General features: G+C 35.6%; 1 protein-coding gene across 1 annotated transcript in view; it reads left to right on the top strand.

Moving 5' to 3' along the window:
• Positions 1–22,297, top strand: part of LOC150103375 (DLG-associated protein 5-like) — a 74,113-nt gene that overhangs the window by 25,674 nt on the left and 26,142 nt on the right. The window contains exon 3 of the mRNA XM_090398234.1: positions 3,982–4,142. Within this exon, the coding sequence (XP_090254360.1) occupies positions 3,982–4,142 (161 nt within the window). The remainder of the gene's footprint in view (positions 1–3,981; positions 4,143–22,297) is intronic.

The following is a 22,297-nucleotide window of genomic DNA, read 5'->3' on the forward strand; positions in this document are numbered from 1 at the left end:
AAATCAGAACTCTATGGTGGACACAGGAAGTTAAAGAGGCCGTGAAGGAAAAGAAGAAAGCATATCAAAAGTTCCTGGCAAATAAGTTAGCTTTTGCTCTTAGAGAATACAGAGACATATGTAAGAAAGCGAAACACTGTGTAAAACTAGCTAAATAAAATTCGTGACCTTTGAAAAGAACATAGAAAATAAATATCAAGAATGTGGTAAGATATCTGGAGTTTGTTGAAGAAGCTTAGAAATGGAGGAAAGAGTTCTGTAAAAGGAGTTAGAGAGGATAAAAGTGACATGAAAACTGGAGAAAAAGATATCCTTGATGTATGGAGTAATTACTTCGAAAAGTTGCTAAATGAAACAAGCAGTGGCGGCACAGTGGCAAAAAAACACTCAACAGGCATGCAGTTAGGTATACATATCCATACTTGAAGTAGAAAAAGCCATCAAAATCTTGAAATGTGGAAAGGCAGCAAGAGTAGATGATATTCGACTAGAAATCTCAAGTATGGAGGTATAAAGTCTTGCAGTGGCTGCACTGCATAGTTCACAAGGCCTGGCCAGAGGGGCAAATTCCAGATGATTGGAGTCTCTCATATTGCTCATATATAAAAAGGGAAATAAAACTGCATGTGAGAATTACAGAGGTATTTCTCTACTGAGTGTTCCTAATAAAATTTATGCAAGTATACTTGGAAAAGATTGTGTAAGGGAAGCTTGGTGAAGAACAAGCTGGATTCAGGCCAAATAGAGGCTGTCAGGATCACAATTTCACTTTAAGACAAATAGTTGAGAAATCATGGGAATATAATGGAGATCTGTATTTAAGTTTTGTAGATCTGTAAAAGGCTTATGACAAGGTCCCAAGAGAGAAGCTATTCAAAACACTAATGTTGTATGGTGTCAGTGGAGCATTATATCAAGAGTCTTTATTTGAATTGTAAATCAGCAGTTAGTAGCAGAAGAAAGTACAGGAAGATGGGTTAATGTTAAATCTGGTGTCAGACAAGGATGTACATTATCCCCCTCTGTTATTCATTATCTATATGGATTATATTATGAGAGAAAGTGGTATTAAGCTTGATATCAAAATTGGAGATGTTATTGTCAGCTCTTTGCTTTATGCGAATGATGAATTATACTTCAGATTATACTTCTAAATAGCAGATTTAGAAGTAGAATCTGCTACAAGTCTGCAAGATTCCCTGACTAAATATTAATATTGCTGATCTTCATACCATTACTATTGTAATGGTATGAAGATCAGCAATAACAAGAAAGACAATGAAAATAGGCAGAAGCATTGAAAATATCAGTGCGTTGTGAATGGAGAACCTATATTTTTGTTTTATATGTTTTACTTGTTCTATAGAATAGAACAAGTAAAACATTTCAGCTACTTGGGCACGATTTTTAGTAAAGATGGTAAATTAATTTTTGAAATAGTCAATCAACAAAGCTGGTATGAATTATATATTTAGTTTAATCCTTTATCCAAGTGTAAGCAAACAAAGTTTGCTTCTGAAGTATCTTCAGGACTGGGGCAACTCGTGGTAAAGGTGGTATAAGTTCTCATCACTTGCCTTAGTATCTCCCATAATGCAAAGCACGTCTCCTTGCAGACATGTATAATGCTTGCATTAAGGCAGTGTTTCTCACACTTCAGATATCTGCATACCTTCTTAAATTTTCATTATTACCAAGTACCCCCTAATTAATTAAAAAATAAATGAATTAATTTAAATTAAATATCTATTTTATTTGAATTTATATGTTCATGTAAACAAAAAATATGATTTATTTTTAAATTTTGGTTCTCTAGAGATGTCAGATGACACACTTTTATCAATTTCATTTGATCCAAATGCAATATCAATGTTTTTTTGTTGCTTACAGCTACTTGTATTTGCTATATTGCTCTGTTTTGGTGGTTTTATAAATCCAATGTTTAACCAGTGATCCATACGTAAGAATTTGAAAGCTAAAAAACAATACTGTATTTACTCGAATATAACTAACTTTTTTCCCAAAATTAAAACTAAAAAATCGTGTTGCGAGATACGTGCGGGAATTTTCGGAAACTAAAATTTTCAGAAAAAATACTGAAAATGGTGCGACTTACCAAGAAGCTTCTACTCACTATCACTACTCTTGGCATCGAGAACAGTTTCTTTGTGTGCATCATCAAAGTCATCTACCCAAATAGCGTCATCTTCTTTCCCATTATTTCAAGCAAAAATTACCAGTAATTTACAAGACTTGAGATACGTAGAGCAGCGAAGAACTGCATATGATTGGTGCGGTATTAACAAAAGATTGCGCGAACCAAAGACAAATTAGCATTTCAGCAGTTGAGTTGAAATGCTAATTCCCTTCAACCGAATTCCATAATATCTGAAACACATTCACTATATATTTCTTAGTTTTAACACGTTGACGACGGGGGTGGTGTCAAGCAAAACCATATGTTCCACCGGCAATACATAGTTTTGCTTGGTGTACACAGCAGTTTCTGATGGAGAGGGGATGTGATTCATTAGTTAGTGCCGTTTTATCCAGGTCTCTAATTGCATTTGTTGAAAAATATAATGACTCCTTTAATTATGCATAGCCGAAAATTGCCACGTATCCCTAACGACCTTTCGCGTACCCCTGGGGGTAGGCGTTAACTTACTTGCCAAGAACTTTTGATATGCTTTCTTCTTTTCCTTCACTGCCTCTTTAATTCCTGAGTACACAATGGAGTTCTGATTTTTCTATCTTTGCAGACAACCTCACCACATGCCTCTGTGGCTGAATCAATCAATATTTTCTTCAAGATTTGCCACTGAATATTGTCTGGTAAATGAATTAAGAGTCCAGAAATCATGTTTTTTTCCCCCTTATAACAAAAGGAGTGTGTTTAAATGTACATTGGCTAATATTTAGTGACCTTTCCCATGAGTTCTCAACATGCTCAAGTATAATCCATAATTTTTTGGTGGTTACTTAAACTCAGTGCTGTCATATTTTTGGATTTTCCCCTGTTTTTTATATATTGAATTCTGGTATCTCTGCAATTTTTTGCAGAGATACCAGAAAAAAAAAAAAAAAAAAAAAATCAGCTACCAAGATTGTTCTAATGTTTATAAATGACTGTAAACATGTCTGGATTCGAATGCTGATAATGCTTAGCATATCTACTACTGCTAATAATAATAAAGTAATAATGAATATAAAAAAAATCGGGTAATGCATTTTTATTCCTGTATAGGGAGTAGGCGAGGCCATTTTTGCCCTAGCTAACTTTTGGAGACCGAGTGGCCAGTTCAATCTCCACTGGTAGCCAATCAGAGATAGCTCGCCCAAGGCTGTCACTAATTAAGTGGCATGCAGTGAAGAGACAGCTAATAAGTGCCACCATCTTATGGTACCTAACTCTAACACAGTATTTTTAATGTCTGTAAAATACTGTAGGTTCTACTGTCGATTTTCTTGAGTTTATAGAATGAAAAACCTGAGTTTCTGTGAGAGAAAACCCACCTGCCCATGCCATAAATCGATTAACTTGGGTATCGATCGAAAAAAAGGCTTAGAAAAAAGTTCCTCTAGTCGGCGACTAGAATCTAACTCTTGATGCTCTTTCTTTGGGTGGTTTAGCACTGAGGAGTGTAAACACCACTTCCACTGAGCTGCACAGGCACTATTCTAAATAAAAATAAAATAATTAATTAATTAATTAATAATGATTTCCACAGTTAGGGACAATAATGAATTGATAAAAAAATACAATAAAAATGTTAGTACTGTACAAATTCTAGTATGTTCAGCCATCCTTAGAACCTTAGAGTATATAATAAATACATGCAAAATGTATGAGTATATTGCCATTTCATTATCCAGTCTCCAGTACTATCCAAGAACTGCATGATGATTTAGTATAGTAATATTTTATATGCAGATTTCTTCTTGAAAAATTCTATATTGCACCATTTATTTATTTTTAAGGTCTAGGTCAAATACGAACAACAGTAGGCCAAACAGAACTTCTTTTGAATCAAAGGTTCCAGCAGTTTTCTGGTTTAATTGACAATTGTGAATATAACAGAGGTGAGAAGAAAACTACATGCGAGGATCTCTGTGGGTTTTGGGATATGATATACTTTCAGGTAATAATTCTAACTTTAGCCATCTTGATCTTGTGAAATTATCATTTTTTGATTTACTGTCTGAAGAAAAAAAAAGAAAAAAAAATTGAGAAACAACTTTCCATTAGCAATACAGCAGTCATTCACACTCATAGACCAAAATAATCCCATAACAGTTATGCTCTTTTTAGACAACATATTGTGAACAGTGGAAGCTCAAAATTTTGCATATAGCAAACTGCATTTATTAGCAGATAGGTAAACTCTACACCCTGAAATATCTCTGAAAGGAAACTACAAATTTAAAATTGGAATCAAAAACAAAATGTTAATTATTATATAAATGATTTTAAGTAGCACTAAAATTATGCAGCTTAACTCATACCACTTAACTGAAATCCACCAACCATTTGTTTAAGGGTCGAATTAAACCCTATGCTGTTATATTATGAGAAAATTTTAAACCAAATTTGGTGGCCCTAAACTCTTACTCAGTAGGTAAAATCTACAAGAGTTTGGATTCCTTCCATGTAAAAGGATCTAACCAAACCTTTACTTTGCTTCAAGTTATGATAAGAGGAGATGGTTTTCCAAATTTGGGTCCCATCTCTTTAGATAAAATCCACCTGGGTTTAGTTTTACCTTAAGTGTGTGGTAATATGAACTGGACAGCATACAAATTTGGTGGGCATTGCTTCTTGTTTTTTGGGAGTTTGGTGTGATCTTGATCATACAGACAGACAGACATGCTAAAAATACTCTCTGAAACCTTCACCACTCATTGATGCACATATAGATGACAAAAAGAAATTCAAATAAAAGAAAGCATGAGATTGGTTACAATTTAGTACTTAAGTAAATCTACTAATGACTTATTTCCTAATGGGAGCAGGTGAAGCCATTTAGCCCTAATTATTTGGCTGAATAATAGTTTTATTATTTGTTGAGAATGTAAATTTTCCTCTAAAATTCAAATATTTCCAAAATAACTGTAGCAACAGTACCACTAATTATTTAAAATATCAGAGTAAAAAGATGTTATCAGTGGCAGTATCATATTAAAAATGAAGATATTAGAAAGGAACTTGACATTCTTAGCATTCCAGAATGTGAGAGAAGAGCTAATCTAAGGTGATATGGCAACTTAAATAGAATGATTGAGGAAAGGTTAGCAAAACAGGTGTTTGATGCCAAGATGGCAGGAATGAGACCTAGAGGAAGACCAAGGTCTAGGTGGATTGATTTAGCCAAAAGTGCTTTAGAAGCATGAAATGTTAGATATGACAGTATTGGAGTGTTGACAAGTAATAGACTAATTTTGAGGAATGCTGTTAATGGGAGATTAAGATACAGCTGTGGGATTCGATGGGATCAGCTTACATTTTAAGAGAATGTGCAGTAGGTAAAACTGGCGATGCCTTTGACTAGGTTGTTTAATTTAAGTCTCAGCTTTGGCAAAGTCAAAAGTGGAATGAGAGCAAAATAATTCCTTTGCATAAAGAAGGATCTAAGTATGTTGTAGCAAATTATAGACCAATCAGTATCTCAGGAGCAGCAGTAAAAGTACTGGAAAAGTTGATCAAAAAGTGAATTCAGGAATGGTTGCATAAGAATATGATACTCCATGAGGGGCATCATAGCTTTGTGAAGGGTAAGTCATGCATTGGTAATCTATTAACTTTTTATAATAGGGTGACAGCTGAGTTGGATAAAGAGGATGGCTACATGATACTGCCAGACAATATATCACAAGAAAAATCTGTTATGCAAACTGCAACAAACAGGAATGGATATGAAACTGATTATATGGATAACAAGATGGCTGATGTACAGATACCAAAGAGTTGTATATGGTGGATCAAAATCCAGGAGAAAACAGGTGACTGGTGGTGGTCTGCAGGGCTGTGTGCTTAGACTGCTGCTGTTTAATTTGTACATAAATTATATGAAATAATTTGAAGGGAGATATTCAGTTGTTTGCTGATGACGCAAAGTTGGGTATGGTAATAGTTAATGAAGGTGAGCTTGCAGAATAATATAAATAGGATGACAGTATGGGCAAAACATAATGGATGTCAATCATCATCATCATCATCATCAAATTCCTGATATATACCCTCAAGAGGGGGGGTGTACAGGATATAGTACAATACTACATGAAAAATTACATCATTACTAACTTCCTATCATTTTCATCCAAATCAGTCTGTTACCTGTCACTCCAACATTATCAGATCTTATATTTCTATCTTCTAAGGCACATTTTACTGTATCAATCCACCTACATCTTGGTCTTCCTTTGGGCCTCTTTCCTGGCAAAGAACACTTGTTTTGCTAATCTTTCCTCTCCCATTCTGTTTAGTTACCATACCACTTGAGAGTAGCTCTGCTAACACATTCCTGGATGCTGACAATGTCAAGTTCTTTCCTAATATCCTTGTTTTTAATGTGATATTGCCAGTGATGCCATCTGTTCATGCTCCTAATCTTTCTCAGGACTCATATCTGCGGTCTCTAGTCACTGGTCAAGTGTTTTACTTCTGATCCCAACTCTCAGATCCATGAGTTAAATTTGGTTTGAACACTATTTCTCTCTTATTCCATATAAATTTATTCAGTTGACTTCCTACCATACCAGCTTTGTTGATTCTGTTGTCTATTGCCATATTTAATTTCTCTTCTCTTCCTTCTAAGACAGGTTGAGTCTTCTCTTGAGCAGGATCTTCCAGTCTTCTCTATTCCTTGCTGTTCAAAAAAAGTTCCTTATATGTTCTGCATCCCGAGATGTTCTTTATTAATTTCAGCCAGGTAATTCTTGGTCTTCCGGGTCTTCTTTTTTCAGTTGGAAAAGTATTGATTAGAACATTAGGAAGTCTGTCTGCGTCCATGCGTACAGTGTGTCCAAACCATCTCAGTTGTTGTTTTCTAATTTTTCCTATTATTGTCTTTTTATACAATAGTTCTTATCTGACTCTGATGTTTGTTTTCTTTTCTATCCAACTTGTTCTATTAATATTTAATTTACCTGCTAAAAATCATGCCTAAGTATCTGAAATGTTTTACTTGATCTATAGGTTCTCCATTCACAATGCAGTTGATTTTTTCAATGTTTCTGCCTATTTTCATTGTGTTTGTCTTCTTAATGCTGACCTTCATACCATATCTATTACAACAGTTATTCAATTTAGTCGGGCAATCTTGTAGACTTGTAGCGGATTTATTTAGAAGTTTAACATCATCCACATAAAGCAAAGAGCTCAGATTAAACATCTCCAATTTTGATATCAGGTTTAATACCACTTTCCTTCATAATGTGATCCATATAGATAATGAATAACAGAGGGGATAATGTACATCCTTGCCTGATACCAGATTTAACGTTAAACCACCTTCCTGTACTTCCCTCATTTCTAACTGCTAACTTTCAACTCAAAGAAAGTATTGCCTGATATAATACCCCCATCGACACTATATTACTGTAGTGTTTCGAATAGCTTCTCTCTTGGCACCTTGTTATATGCCTTTTCCAGATCTACAAAACTTAAATACAGATCTTAGTTGAGAAATCATGGGAATATAACAATCTTTTGTAAAGTGAAAATCTGATCCTGACAGCCTCTGTTTAGCCTGAATCCAGCTTGTTCTTCATCAAGCTTCTCTTCCACAATTCTTCTCAACCGTTTCTCAAGTATACTTCCATAAATCTTACCAGGAACACTCAGTAGAGAAATACCTGAATCTGAATAATTCTCACATTCAGTTTTATTTCCCTCTTTATATATATGTTACTATCAGAGCTCTACTCTAATCATCTGGAATTTGTCCTTCTATCCAGGCCTGAACTATGCAGTGCAACCACTGTAAGACTTTTATACCTCTATGCTTGAGCATTTCTGGTTGAATATCATCTACTCCTGCTGCCTTTCCACATTCCAGACTTTTGATGGCTTTTTCTACTTCAAGTATGGATATGTATACCTGACTGCATGCCTGTTGAGTGTTTTTTTTAACACTGTGCTGTCACTGCTTGTTTCATTTAGCAGTGACAGCACAGTGGTAAAAAAAACACTCAGGGCTTGCCACTGAATCTCCAAGGTTTGGTTCCTGTTCTCAAATTCTTTCATTTTTTCTTCAATCATGTTTGTGTATTTTAGTCTGCAGTTCACATCTGAGAGCTGCTCAGCTTTTATTCGCTTTAAAACTTTCTTACATGTTCTTCTTTTCAATATGAAATTCAATTTTATCCTGCTCAGGACTAAATGGTGATCACTTCTAATTTCAAATTCTCTGTATACTCTGGTGTCCTGCAACAGGGAGAAAACAACACTATCAACAATAACAGTCAATGAGACTTTCTTATTCCTTGCTTCTTCTCTCCATGTGAATTTGTGCACATTTTTATGTTGGAACATTAGCTTTGCTCTTTTCTCCAAATTTTTCCAATATATTTTTGTATGTCTGACAGTCATTTCCTGCTCTGCTATTTAGATCCCCAACAAGGACAAACTTTTCCTTTTTCATTGTGTCAGTTGCTTTCTCTAAAATCCTCAAAAAATTCCTCCACTTCTACCTTAGTAGAACCTTCTTTGGGGCCATAGGCACGAATAAGTCTTATTGTCCAGTTTTTTTCCTTCTACTCCTTCTTTTCCTTGATTGTCATTTGCCTGGATATAACATTTGGTATTTATTGCCAGAAAGATCTCACCAGTTTTTGCCTTTTTTGTCTCAGTCATCCCTATTATGTTGATCTGGTACTTATCCAATTCCTTAGCTAGCTCCATTTCTTTGCCATTCCGGCTTCTTATGTTGATAGTACCGATATTGGACTCTGGTGATGTTGAGTTAGGGGTGGGGGTTTAGGATTTGTACTAGTAGTTGGCTTTTTGGTTTGCCCTGGTTCCCTGGCGAAAACAACGGGGACCTTGTTTAACCGGGCTACGCCCAAGCTGGCATGAGATTCTGTTCATGTTGTACCATCATTTTTTCATTTTGGTTTAAGCCATTAAGAATACAATTTGGTCTGCTAAATCCCAAATTGCTAGCCCATCCTCGTTCATTCAGTATCCATATTCAGCCGAACGTGTTAAAACTAAGTAATATATATATATATATATATATATATAATGAATGTTATGGCAGTTTCACATATGGAATTTGGTTGAAGAGAGTTAGCATTTCAACTCAATTGTCAGCTATGCTTTTATCTTTCGGTTGCGCGATCTTTTGTTAATACCGCACCAATCATATGCACGTTTTAATAACCTGCCTTTGCTGTCTGTTTCGCATTAGGCTTAATTACCGTAAAGGGAGAAAAGTCACAAAAGAGAAAAGTGTTCCTGGTCTGGGGATTCCCTTATTCAGGTAATATTCACTAATTTCATGTTATCAGCCTGTGGTGTGCCAGTATCGGTAAGTGGTGATATTATTTGATCTATTCTACGTTAAAAAATTTAACCCTGAGATGGATGAGTGGCGGATAAAAAAAATAAAAAAAAATTCCCGCGAACAATCAGAAGAAGCAGAAACAGACTCAAAAAAAAAAGGACAGTATTTCATATTTTACCAGAACAGCCTGCATCATCTTCAGAACCAAACGGTAAGAGGCAAAAAATGTAATATATGCATTTGATTTTTGCAATATTCGCTGTGTATGTTTTGTATTGAATATAAATATAATAAATATTATAATAATATATCTCTATTATGATTTTTTTTCGAGGGGGGGGGCGTGAAATATTTTAATTTTTTCAAAGGGGTCCCTGACATCCAGAAGTTTGGGAAGCACTGTTCTAGGACACTTCAGACTAAATCAATCCTAGATCTTAGCTTCTCTGCTAGGTCTTTTCTCGCTAGCTTTTCTTTTTCCATTCTGTATTAATAACCATACCACCTCAGATTAGCTCTGTTCACACATTCTTGAATGCTAATAATTCAAGTTCTTTCCTAATATCTTCATTTTAATATGATCATCATTCATGCCCTCTGTTCATTACTAATTTTTCTCAAAACTCATTTGGGGTGCTAATTTCTTTTATTTCATATAAATGTATTCAACTGGCTCCCTGTCATATCAGCTTTGTTTGTTTTCTTGTCTATTTCCATATTTAATTTTCAGGTTCTCCATTGAGAATGCAGCTGAATGTTGCAGCCTATATTCATAGATTTGGTCTTTTTATTATTACTAATTTTCTAATATGTCAAATTTGTTAGAGATGTTATTCAGCTTCACCAGATTTGTTTTTGTTTACATTGCCATCTGCATAAAATAAACATCTAAGTTTTGATATCAACAATTTTGATGTTGGGTTTAATGCACTTAATTTCATAATAAGAACTGTATAGATGACGAATAAGAGTGGAGATAGGGTGCATCCTTATCTTACTACTGATTTTACATCAAACCAAAAGCTGCTGACTTGAAACTTAAATATACATGATTGTGTATTGCTCTTTATATTTCCATTTATCTCATATAATTGTAGCATTTTGAAAAGCTTTTTTCTTATAACCTTGTTCTGTTCTTTACCAAATCTGCAAAACTTAAGGCCAAATAAGTTACAAAACTTATTTGACCTGAATCTCACGTTGTTCAGGTTTTTCTTCTGCAATTTTTCTTATCCTGTTCTCACATATGCTTACATAAATCTTGGCAGACTCAATAGAGCAAATTCCTCTATAATGTTGTTCACATTCAGTTTTTTTTTTTTTTTTGTTGTTGTTGTTGAAGGATGCTATCAGACCTTCAACTCTAATCATTCAGAATTTGACCTTCAGACAATTCTTTCTGAATTAAGCAGTACAACCATTGTAAAACTTTTATACCTCAATATTTGAGCATTTCTGGTTGATCATCTATTCCAGCTCCTTTTACATATTTCAGACTTTTAATAGCTTTTTTTCTACCTCAGGTATTGATATATACCCCTGATTGCATTCTTGAATATTTCTACCAGTGTTCTATCGCTGCTGATTTCATTTAGCACTGTTTCAAAGTAATTACTCCAGGCATCTAGAATATCTTCAGTTTTCACGTCACTTTTATTATACTCTGCTTCACTTTTAAGCTCTTTCAATAGCATCCATATCATGTTGCCACTTTTTTCATATTTATATGCTATATTCTTACCAAATTTTCTTATCTTTGCTAACAAACTCACCACATGACTTTAGCTGAATCAGTCACTTTTTCTCAGTTTGTAGTGAGACTCTAAAGTTTGGTATTGTATAGTTAGTCTACAGTTCACCTGTAAACTATGCTCAACTTTAATTCTTTTTAAAGGTTTTTTCAGTATGATTTGAGTAGTAGATTTGAAATTAGTGGTGATCATTATCCTGTTTTTATATTAGTGATCACCACTAATTTCAAATCCCTTGTATATTCCTGTATCCTGAACCAGTGTGAAAAATCATTACCAATGGTAATAGTCAATAAGGCTATTCTTTTTTATTTTCTCTCCATGTGAATTTGTGCACATTTTTATGTTGAAGCATGGTCTAGTCTGTGTCCTGAACAGAAATTCAGCAAGCATTTATCGTTATTATTGAATTTCTTGGAATTTCTGATACCTGAGAATCATTTCTTACCCACTGTTTAGATCTCTATTAAGAATCAGCTTTTACATTTTCTTTCTCAGCTGCCGTATCCAATGATGTGAAATTCTCTCACTTCTTTCTTAAGAAAACCTTCTGTGGAAATAGGCACAAATAAATTTCATTGTCCAATTCTCTATTTTGAAATTTGCCCACATAACTACTTGAAATTGCCTGCCAATCAAGAATGCTTTGGCTGCACCTTCGTTCCCAGATTACTATTGCCTAAACATGACATCCATTATTTATTATTTTTCAGGATCCCATTTGTTTCCTTCATCTTCATCTCGGTAATGAAGACAAAAACATCTTCATTCCAGTTATGTCCACATGGTACTACTGTAGTTCTTTTGAGTTTGATTTCTTTTCCATTGATACTTATGTTGGTGGGGTGCTTAAGGGTGAAAGCTGTATAACTGAGAGGAGACCTCCACATAGCCTTTAAAGGAATGCGGAGAACCGACTGGGCTTCTGACCTAATGTCCAATCCTCACCTTCTCATGGTGCACCCTGTTGGGTATCTACCTGGATACTGAATGAACAAGGATGGGCTGGCAATTTGGGATTTAGCTGACCAAATTGTATTCTAATTGGCTTAAACCAATATATAAAATGATGGTACAACATGACAAAATTCATGCCAGCTGGAGCATTGCCTGGTTAAACAAGGTCCCCGTTGTTTTTGCCAGGGAACTAGGGCGAACAGCAAAAAGTCAGCTACTGGAACAAATCTGAAAGCGCATCCCAACTCCACATCACCGGAGTTAAAGATCGGTACTATCAACATAAGAAGCCTGAATGGCAAAGAAATCGAGCTAGCTGAAGAATTAGATAAGTACCACATCGACATAATAGGGGTGACTGAAACAAAAAAGGCAAAAACTGGTGAGATCTTTCTGAGCAATAAATACAAAATGTTATATTCAGGCAATGACAATCAAGAAAAAGAAGAAGTAGCCATAGTATTCAACACAAAATATGAGGCTAATCTTCTTGAATGGCAGGCAGTCTCAAGTAGAGTGATGTAGGCAAATATGAGAATGGGGAAACTGGACAATGAGATTTATTTGTGCCTATGGTCCCACAGAATGCTCTATTAAAGGTAGAAGTGGAGGAATTTTTTGAGGCTCTAGAGAAAGCTACTGAAACAATGAAAAAGGAAAAGTTGGTCCTTGTTGGGGATCTAAATAACAGAGTAGGAAGTGATTGTCAGACATACAAAAATATTTTGGGAAAATTTGGAGAAAAGAGCAAAGCTAATAATAATGGCAAATACCTGTTGGATTTCAGCTCAGGACATGGACTGGTTATTACTAACACCATGTTCAAACATAAAAATGTGCACAAATTCACATGGAGAGAAGAGGCAAGAAATAAGAAAAGTCTCACTGACTATGTTATTGTTGATAGTGATGTTTTCTTCCTGGTGCAGGACACCAGAGTGTACAGAGGATTTGAAATTGGAAGTGATCACTATTTAGTCTTGAGCATGATAAAATTGAATTTCATATTGAAAAGAATCACATGTAAGAAAGTTCTAAAGCAAATAAAAGTTGAGCAGCTCTCAGATGTGAACTGTAGACTAAAATACACAAAGATTATTGAAGAAAAAATGAAATGGTTTGAGAACAAGAACCACACCTTGGAGATTCCGGTGGCAAACCTTGAAGAAAACCTTGATTGATTCAGCCAGAGAGGCATGTGGTGAGGTTGTCTGCAAGCATAGAAAAATCAGAACTTCATGGTGGACACAAGAGGTTAAAGATGCAGTGAAGGAAAAGAAGAAACATATCAAAAGTTCCTGGCAAATAAGTCAGTTTGTGCTCGTAGAGAATACCGAGACAAATGTAAGAAAGCTAAACACTGTAAAACTAGCTAAACAAAATCATGGGAGGACTTTGGCAAGAATATAGAAAATAAATATCAAGAATAATAATAATAAAATTGGTATAATCTTTTATACAAGTGTGAGCAAACAAAGTTTGCGGCTGAAAGTATCTTCAGGACTGGGGTAAGGTGGTACAACACCAGGGCAACTCGTTGCAAAGGTGGAGCAAGCTACCTTGGGCCTGGCTCCCACTGAAGAGACCTCAGTAAAGGTCGAAACTACTCTGGGTAATGGCCCTTCCCTTAATGCATAACAGTAGACATATCCGCAAGGAGATGTGTTTTGCATTATAGGAGATACTGAGATAGGAGTGTTGGTAGCTTGCTCCATTGTTGTCCTGGTGTTGTACCACCTTACCCCAGTCCAGAAGATACTTTCAGGCGCAAACTTTGTTTGCTCACACTTGGATAAAGAATTAAACCAATTTTATTATACTCTAACCAAGTGAAAAATAAACTTTCAAAATAAATATCAAGAAGGTGGCAAAATATTCTGGAGGTTGTTGAAGAAGCTTAGGAATGGAGGAAAGAGTGCTGTAAAAGGAGTTAGAGATGATAAAGGTGACATGAAAACGGAAGAAAAAGTTATCCTTGAAGTATGGAGTAATTACTTTGAAAAACTGCTAAATGAAACAAGCAGTGATGACAACACAGTGGTAAAAAAACACTGACCAGGCATGCAGTCAGGAATAATACATATCCATACTTGTAGTAGAAAAAGCCATCAAAGGCTTGTAATGTGGAAAGGCAGCAGGAGTAGATGATATTCAACCAGAAATGCTGAAGTATGGTGGTATAAAAGTCTTACAGTGGCTGCATTGCATAGTTCAGAAGACCTGGACACAGGGATGGATTCCTGATGATTGGAGTAGAGCTCTAATAGTACCCATATATAAAAAGGAGATAAAACAATGTGAGAATTACATAGGGATTTCCCTACTGAGTGTTCCGGGCAAGATTTATGTCAGTATACTTGAGAAACGGTTGAGAAGAATTGTGGAAGAAAAGATTCAGGCCAAATAGAGGCTGTCAGGATCAGATCTTCACTTTATGACAAATAGTTGAGAAAGCATGGAAATATAACAAAGATCTGTATTTAAGTTTTTTCGATCTGGAAAAGACATATGACAAGGTGCGAAGAGGGAAGCTATTCAATACGCTACAGTTATATAGTGTCAAGCAATACCTAATCTTTATTTGAGTTGCAAGTCAGCAGTTAGAATTGAAGGAAGTACAGGAAGATGGTTTAATGTTAAATCTGGTGAGAGACAAGGATGTACATTATCCCCTCTGTTATTCATTATCTATATGGATCACATTATGAAGGAAAGTGGTATTAAACATGATATCAAAATTGGAGATGTTAATGTCAGCTCTTTGCTTTATGCAGAAGTATACGATGTTATACTTCTAAATAAATCTGCTACAAGTTTGCAAGATTCTCTGACTAAACTAAATAACTGTTGTAATAGATATGGTATGAAGGGCAGCAATACAAAGACAATGAAAATAGGTAGAATTGTTGAAAATGTCAGCTGTGTTTTGAACGGAGAACCTGTGGAACAAGTAAAACATTTCAGCTAGTTATGCACGATTTTTAGTGAAGATGGTAAATTAAATATGGAAATAGACAACAGAATCAAGAAAGCTGGTATGGTAGGAAGTCAATTGAATAAATTCATATGGAATAAGAGAGAATTAGTCAGAACATTAAATTAGCTGTGTACAAGAGTGTTCAAACCAGTTTTAACGTATGGATCTGAGAACTGGGTCAGACGTAAAACACTTGACCAAAGACTAGAGACCGCAGATATGAGAGTCCTGAGAAAGATTATAGGCATGAACAGATGCCTATAATCTTATCAATGTATCAATGGCAATATCATATAAAAAACGAGGATATTAGGAAAGAACTTGACATTGTCAGCATCCAGGAGTGCATTAGCAGAGCTAATCTCAGGTGGTATTGTCACTTGAACAGAATGGGCGAGGAATGATTAGCAAAACTAGTGTTCTCTGCCAGGTTGGCAGGAAAACAACCCAGAGGAAGACCAAGATATAGGTGGATTGATACGGTACAAAGTGCCTTAGACAATAGAAATATAAGATCTGGTAATGTTGGAGTGTTGATAAGTAACAAACTGATTTGGAGGAAAATTGTAGATAGGAAGTTAGTAATAACGTAAATTTTTCATGTAGTACTATCATATCCTATACACCCCTTGAGGGTACATGTCAGGAATTTGATGAAGATGATGATGCTTATGTTGATGTCCAGCTTGAATTGTGCTGACATTAACTTGGTGCCTATCAAAAATATATAGATTTAAAAATGCAAAAAATATAACCATGAAATGACATTGAAATTAGAAAATCCAAAAGTAATATTAACAAAAGCAGCATTAGAAAGTTTATGACCAAACAGCAAATGTAAAAGGACTAAATCAGATAAAGTAACAGAAAACATAATAGGTAAATAATGACAGGTATCTGTAAATTCTAAAACAGTAGAAACAGAGAAGAAATGAGTAGTTTTTTTTTTAAAAAAAGGGAATATTATTTTAGAACTAGAGATATTTTAACAGAACTCTCAATAGTATTATTATACTAGATATACAAAAGATAATCTTATTATTATAATAGAGAGTGAGAGTGGGTTGGTGGAGGGGGGGTATCAAAGCCATCACTCAAAATTTATAAAATGGTGCATGAATGAAGATTTAAAAATACAGATAGTAATTGAAAAAAAAAAAAAAAATCGGTGAATTACTCTCAAAACTTCATCAATTTCCAGATACGTACCCTCAAGGGGTGTATGGAGAGGTAGCACCTTAATATCGATGTCAGCCGCTGATCGTAGGGTCAGAATATTGGGCTCGGGTCCTCGCATACACTCAACTTTCACTTATGGCTCCAAGAAGTTGGTAGTGCACGCCAGTGGCCACACCCCGGTAAACTGCCTCGGCTGGGTGGCTGGCTAAACTAAGTAAGGGTATCAGCAAAATAGAATGCTGTAAATAGGGAATGTCAACCTTTATATGCACGAAGTCTGGAATGGCCAAAATGGCAGAAGAATCATCATTGACTGATCAACGGCATGACATCAAGATGTGTGGCACATCGAGGGCACACTCCTGACATCTAAGGGACTTGTGGCCAGCCATTGTGGAAGAGATTGGAGCCTCACCACGTATTTATCCGTTGTCAACCATGAAGCACACCATGTCACAATATGAAGTTAGAGATGTGGTTGAGACCCCTGCAACCATCAGCTCTTATAGCTACAGAGAAGAAGAACTTGAAACCGGGAATTGTAAGACAAGAACTACTAAGGTATTGTATGAAGATGATATCCCAAACCCTCGGGGGAAGATATTCTCAGATGTCCCTTGTCTGAAAACCAGGAGCAATCTCTTGAAAATAGTAACATCAACGTCAGAACACTCTATGAGGCAGGCAAATTAGACAACTTAATCCAGGAATTAGAAGTGATGAAAGCTGATATTGCAGGTATCAGTGAAGTGAGGTGGATAGATATGGGAATAATAATAAGAAAAAAATTGCACTATAATCTACTCCGGCAGTGACTTACACCTTAACGGAGTAGCGCTTGTCCTAAGTAATGGAATTGCAAAATCTCCACATGATTATTGGCCCATAAATGACAGAATCATAACAGCCAAAGTAACTGCACAACCATTCAACTTGTATATTATCCAAGCATATACACCAACCCAAGGCCACCCAGGTGAAGCATTGAAACAATTTTATGAAGACATCCAAACTGCAGTCTCTAGTGCTAAGTCAGATGATATTTATAATGATGGGCGACCTAAATGCAAAAGTGGGCTCAGAAAAAATCTCATTTTGCAAAACCAAGGGCTTGGAACCAGAAATGAAAGAGGTGAAAGATTAATTCAATTCTGTGAAACCAATGATCTAATAATTGCCAACACACTATTTAAACATCCTCCCAGAAGACTATATACATGGAAAAGCCCTGGGGACATCTATAGAAACCAAATTGACTATATCATAATAAGTGAAAGATTCCGAAATGCAATAACACAAACAAAAACATATCTTGGAGCAGACATAGGATCGGACCACAACCCAGTGATTGCAAAAATCAAAATAAAACTTAAGATACCGAGCCAGCCATTCATAAGAGAAACTTATAATTCATACTCACTTAACAACCAAGAAGTTAAAGACTGTTTTATAAAAGTATTCACAAAATCCCTTAACAAGTCTGACATCACAACTCACACAGAAAATAGAACACCAATTGATGAAATTAACACGAACTGGCAAACAATCAAGGATAACATCAATGAAGCAGCCAAAAATACATTCCCACAATTAAAAAGAAAAAGGAATAAACCATGAATAAATGACAAAATATTAAAGTTGATGGAACAAAGAAAAAAGTTAAAGAACAAACCTGAATATAAAAGCATGAATAAAGAAATAAAAATAGAATGCAAGAAAGCCAAAGAGGAATGGATTAAGAATAACTGCACAGATATAGAAAACACAGAAGCAGAGAAATGTATGAAAAGATCAGAGAAATGACAAGCAAGACAAATACAATAAATCATGCAAGTGTCATTAGAGACTCAAGAGACCATATTCTAATGGATAAAAAAGAAATCATGGAAAGACGGATTGAATACACAATCCATCTTTCCATCTTTGGATTGAATACACAAAATAAAATGGGACCACCCATTTTACTTTGTGTAAATAAGATATATGAGACTGGATTTCTACCCAAAGATATTAATCACTCAATTTTTGTTCCAATTCCTAAGAAAACAAAAGCTACAAGATGCGAAGAGTTCAGGACAATTAACCTCATCAGTCAAGTATCAAAAGTCCTCCTATATGTTATTCTTGAAAGAAATAAAAGAAAAATAAATGATACACAAAGTGGCTTCAAGGAAAATGTAGGTACAAGAGAAGGTATTTTCAACGTCAGAACCATCGCAGAAAGGTGTATACCTCTGCTTCATATGTTACAAAAAGCCATTCGACAATGCTCAACATGAGCAATTAATTGAAATCCTTTCAAAAATAGGCATGGAACGGAAAAGACATTAGGCTAATAACTAATCTTTACTGGGAACTGACTGCATCTTTGAGAATAAATAGAGAGACCTTAGAAGAATTTCCAGTTCAGAAAGATGTGAGACAAGGCTGTGTCCTGTCTCTGATTCTCTTTAACCTGTACACAGATGAAATATTTAATAAAATTAGTAACCTCAAAGGAATCACTGTAGGGGGCAGAAATATTAAGATATTTTCAGGTGTAAACTTTGTTTGCTTACACTTGAATAAAGGATTAAACTAAATTTATTATAGTCTAACCAAGTGCAAAATAAACTTCCAACATCTTTCTCTAAATCCAGAGTAATTTAATAATAAGGTGGTACACCGTTTGGCAACTCATATATAGGTAAATATGACCTCTCCATTGCTTCTGCCTTAGTATCACTACTCTGGGTCTGCCTCCCACTGACGAGACCTCAATAAAGGTCGAAACCGGTCTAGTTAGTGGCCCTTCCCTTAATGCATAGCAATATACATGTCTACAGGAGATGTGCTTTGCATTATGGGAGATACTGAGACAAAGAGTGATGAGAGCTTGGTCCATCTTTGCTCCGAGTTGACAAGGGATGTACCACCTTACCTCAGTCCTGAAGATATTTTCAGGCAAACTTTGTTTGCTACACTTGGATAAAGGATTAAACTAAATTTATTATTAATAACCCAAGATATGCAGATGACGCTGCTCTTCTAGCTGAAAACAAATATGACTTCAAGACTCTTATAGAGGAAACCCTCAAGTACAGAAACAGTATGGCCTCAGTTTCAACTTTAAAAAGACAAAAATCTTGATAATTTCAAGATTAAATGAAATACCAAAAATATCCAATATAAAAGGAAATAAATTATAACAGGTGCAAACATACACATACCTCAGACACTTGATCACAGAGAAAGACAGGACAGAAGATGAAATTAGAAAAAGGACTGAAATTGCAAGGTCAACCTTCAACAATATGAAAAATCTATTGACATCTAGAGAATTAAATCTTAAAACAAGACTAAGAATCTCCAATGAACATGTTGGACACTCAGATTGGAGTGTCCAACATGAATACTCCAATCTGAGTGTGAAAAAACTGGAGACTTTTGAAATGTGGATGCTACAAAGAATTATGAGGATATCATGAAAAGACAAATGAAGAGGTACTAGAGATGGTAGGTCTAAACACGAGCCTGATAGAAGAAATTAAAAAGAGAAAAGTCAGCTATTTTGGAAGTATTCTGAGACATAACTGCCTACAAAGGATGCTTCTCGAAGGAACTGTTGAGGGGAAAGAGTAGGAGAGGAAGACAAAGACTGGAGTGAATGAAAAATATAGAAGACTGGGCCTATCTCTCATATGAGGAATGCAGCAGAGAGGTGCAGAATAGGACATGGTGGAGACACAATCTCCTAGAGGGAGAAGACACCTGACAGGACCCTAAGGGGGGGGGGTTCAGGCTACTATGACAGCACTACACGATTAAGTTTACATTATCATTAATCTCCTGTCCACAGTTTTCCTCCAAATTAGTCTATTACTTGGCAGCACTCTGATATTGTCTTGTCTGACATTTTGTGCTTCTAAGGCACTTTGACTGAATCAATCCACCTGGACCTCGGTCTTCCAAGTGGCCATACAGTAACATCTGTGTGAGCAAATAGCTAAGTTGGACATCTCCAATTCTAATGTCAGACCTAATACCACTTTCTTTCTTAATGTGCATCTTTGTCTTTCACCTGATTTTACATCACACTATTTTCCTGTATCTCCTTCAGTCCAACTGTTTATTTACAACTTAAATATAAACTATGTATTTCTCTGTACAGGAATACCTTGTATAGCGTGGTTTTGAACAATGTGGTTTTTGTTATTACATACACTAACATTGTCAACACTGACTGGCGACTCCCAGGCGCTGCAAGTGACAGTCGAGAGCCACGTTTATGCAGTAGTTATTCGATTGGCTCTCACGTAGACACTTTCTTTCCCCGCAACATTTTATTATTTAAGTATGAGTGAAAAGAGACAAAACCAACAAGACACTGTTGGAGTAACAAAAAAACACAAGTGGTTGACATTAGAGAAGAAATTTGAAATTATAAAATGTCATGAGAATGGCACTTAATTTGCTAAAATAGCACATGAGAATTCAATGAATGAGTCATCTGTACGAACAATTATTCAGAGCAAAGAAAAGATTAAACAACATGGAATGAGCACCGCTTCTTATATGTCAAAAGTGATCACGAGAAATCGATCTTCTACAATGAAAATATGGATCGCCTTCTAATGATCTGGATTGAAGATTGTAATCAGAAAAAGATTCCTTTGAGTCAAATGATAATCCAGGCAAAAGCAACAAGTCTATATGACAAAATAACAGAAAATGAAGGAGGTACAACCAGTGAAACTTTTATAGCAAGTTGCGGGTGGTTCTACAATTTCAAAAAGCGTATGGGACTCCATAACGTAAAAATTCAAGGTGAAAGTGCAAGTGCTGACACTAAAACTGCATAATTATTTCCCAAGGAATTGAAGGAACTTATTGAGAAGGAAAGCTATGCAGATGATCAAATTTTTAACGCTGACGAGACTGGCTTGTTCTGGAAAAGAATGCCATCGCACACATTTCTAGCAGAGAAGGAAAAAACACAAGCTGGGTATAAAGTGTCAAAAGGCTGATTGACACTTTTACTAGGAGGTAATGCATCAGGCGATTTAAAATTGAAGCCACTGCTAGTGTACAGAGCGGAAAACCCAAGAGCTCTTAAGGGCTTTACAAAGAAAAATTTACCTGTTCATTGGCGTTTGAATAAAAGAGCATGGATGACTCGTTCAACTTTCGAAGACTGGTTTAAAACTTGTTTTTGCCTGAAGTTAAAAGCTATTGTAAAAAGAATCCCGTTTAAAATTTTTCTTTTATTAGACAATGCGCCAGGCCATCCAACTGTATTGACTGACTAAGATGAAAATGTCAAGATTCATTTTTTCCCTCCAAACACAACATCAATTCTGCAGCCGATGGATCATGGCATTATCTCCACTTTCAAGGCTTACTATTTAAGACGAACTTTTGCTGAAGCTATTAAAGCTGCAGCAGAAGAAGATTCTTGGACTTGGAGTGAGTTTTGGAAGAAATTTAACATAAAAGATGCCATTCAAAATATTTATGAATCTTGGCAAGAGGTGACTCAAAGCAACATGAGAGCTGTATGGCATAATATCTTGCCGCATTGTTCAAAGGACTTTGTTGCTTTTGTAACACAGAAATCTCAACAGAAATTGTGCAGATGGACAAAGATCTTGGTTTTATAAGTTTCGGTTGTAATAATGTGAACGAATATATTGATTCTCATTCAAATAATCTGGATGATGAAACCCTTTTGGAGTTGGAACAACAACGAGCCTATGAAGCAGAAGAAGACGAAGATGACCCCACTGATGTCATGGTTGAAGAATTTTCCTTTGCTGACCTTTCAACTTTTGTGAGAAAAATTACGAAGTTTCTGACTTTCATAAATGCCGATCCGAATTTGGAAAGAAGCATCAAAGTGAGACAAAGTCTCAATAATGCCATCAAATGCTACAGAGATCTAGTACTTG

The sequence above is a fragment of the Typopeltis vanoorti genome, chromosome 9 (assembly GCF_054136105.1).
Source record: "Typopeltis vanoorti isolate ZY-2024b chromosome 9, IOZ_Tvanoo_1.0, whole genome shotgun sequence".
NCBI classification, from domain to species: Eukaryota; Metazoa; Arthropoda; class Arachnida; order Uropygi; family Thelyphonidae; genus Typopeltis; species Typopeltis vanoorti.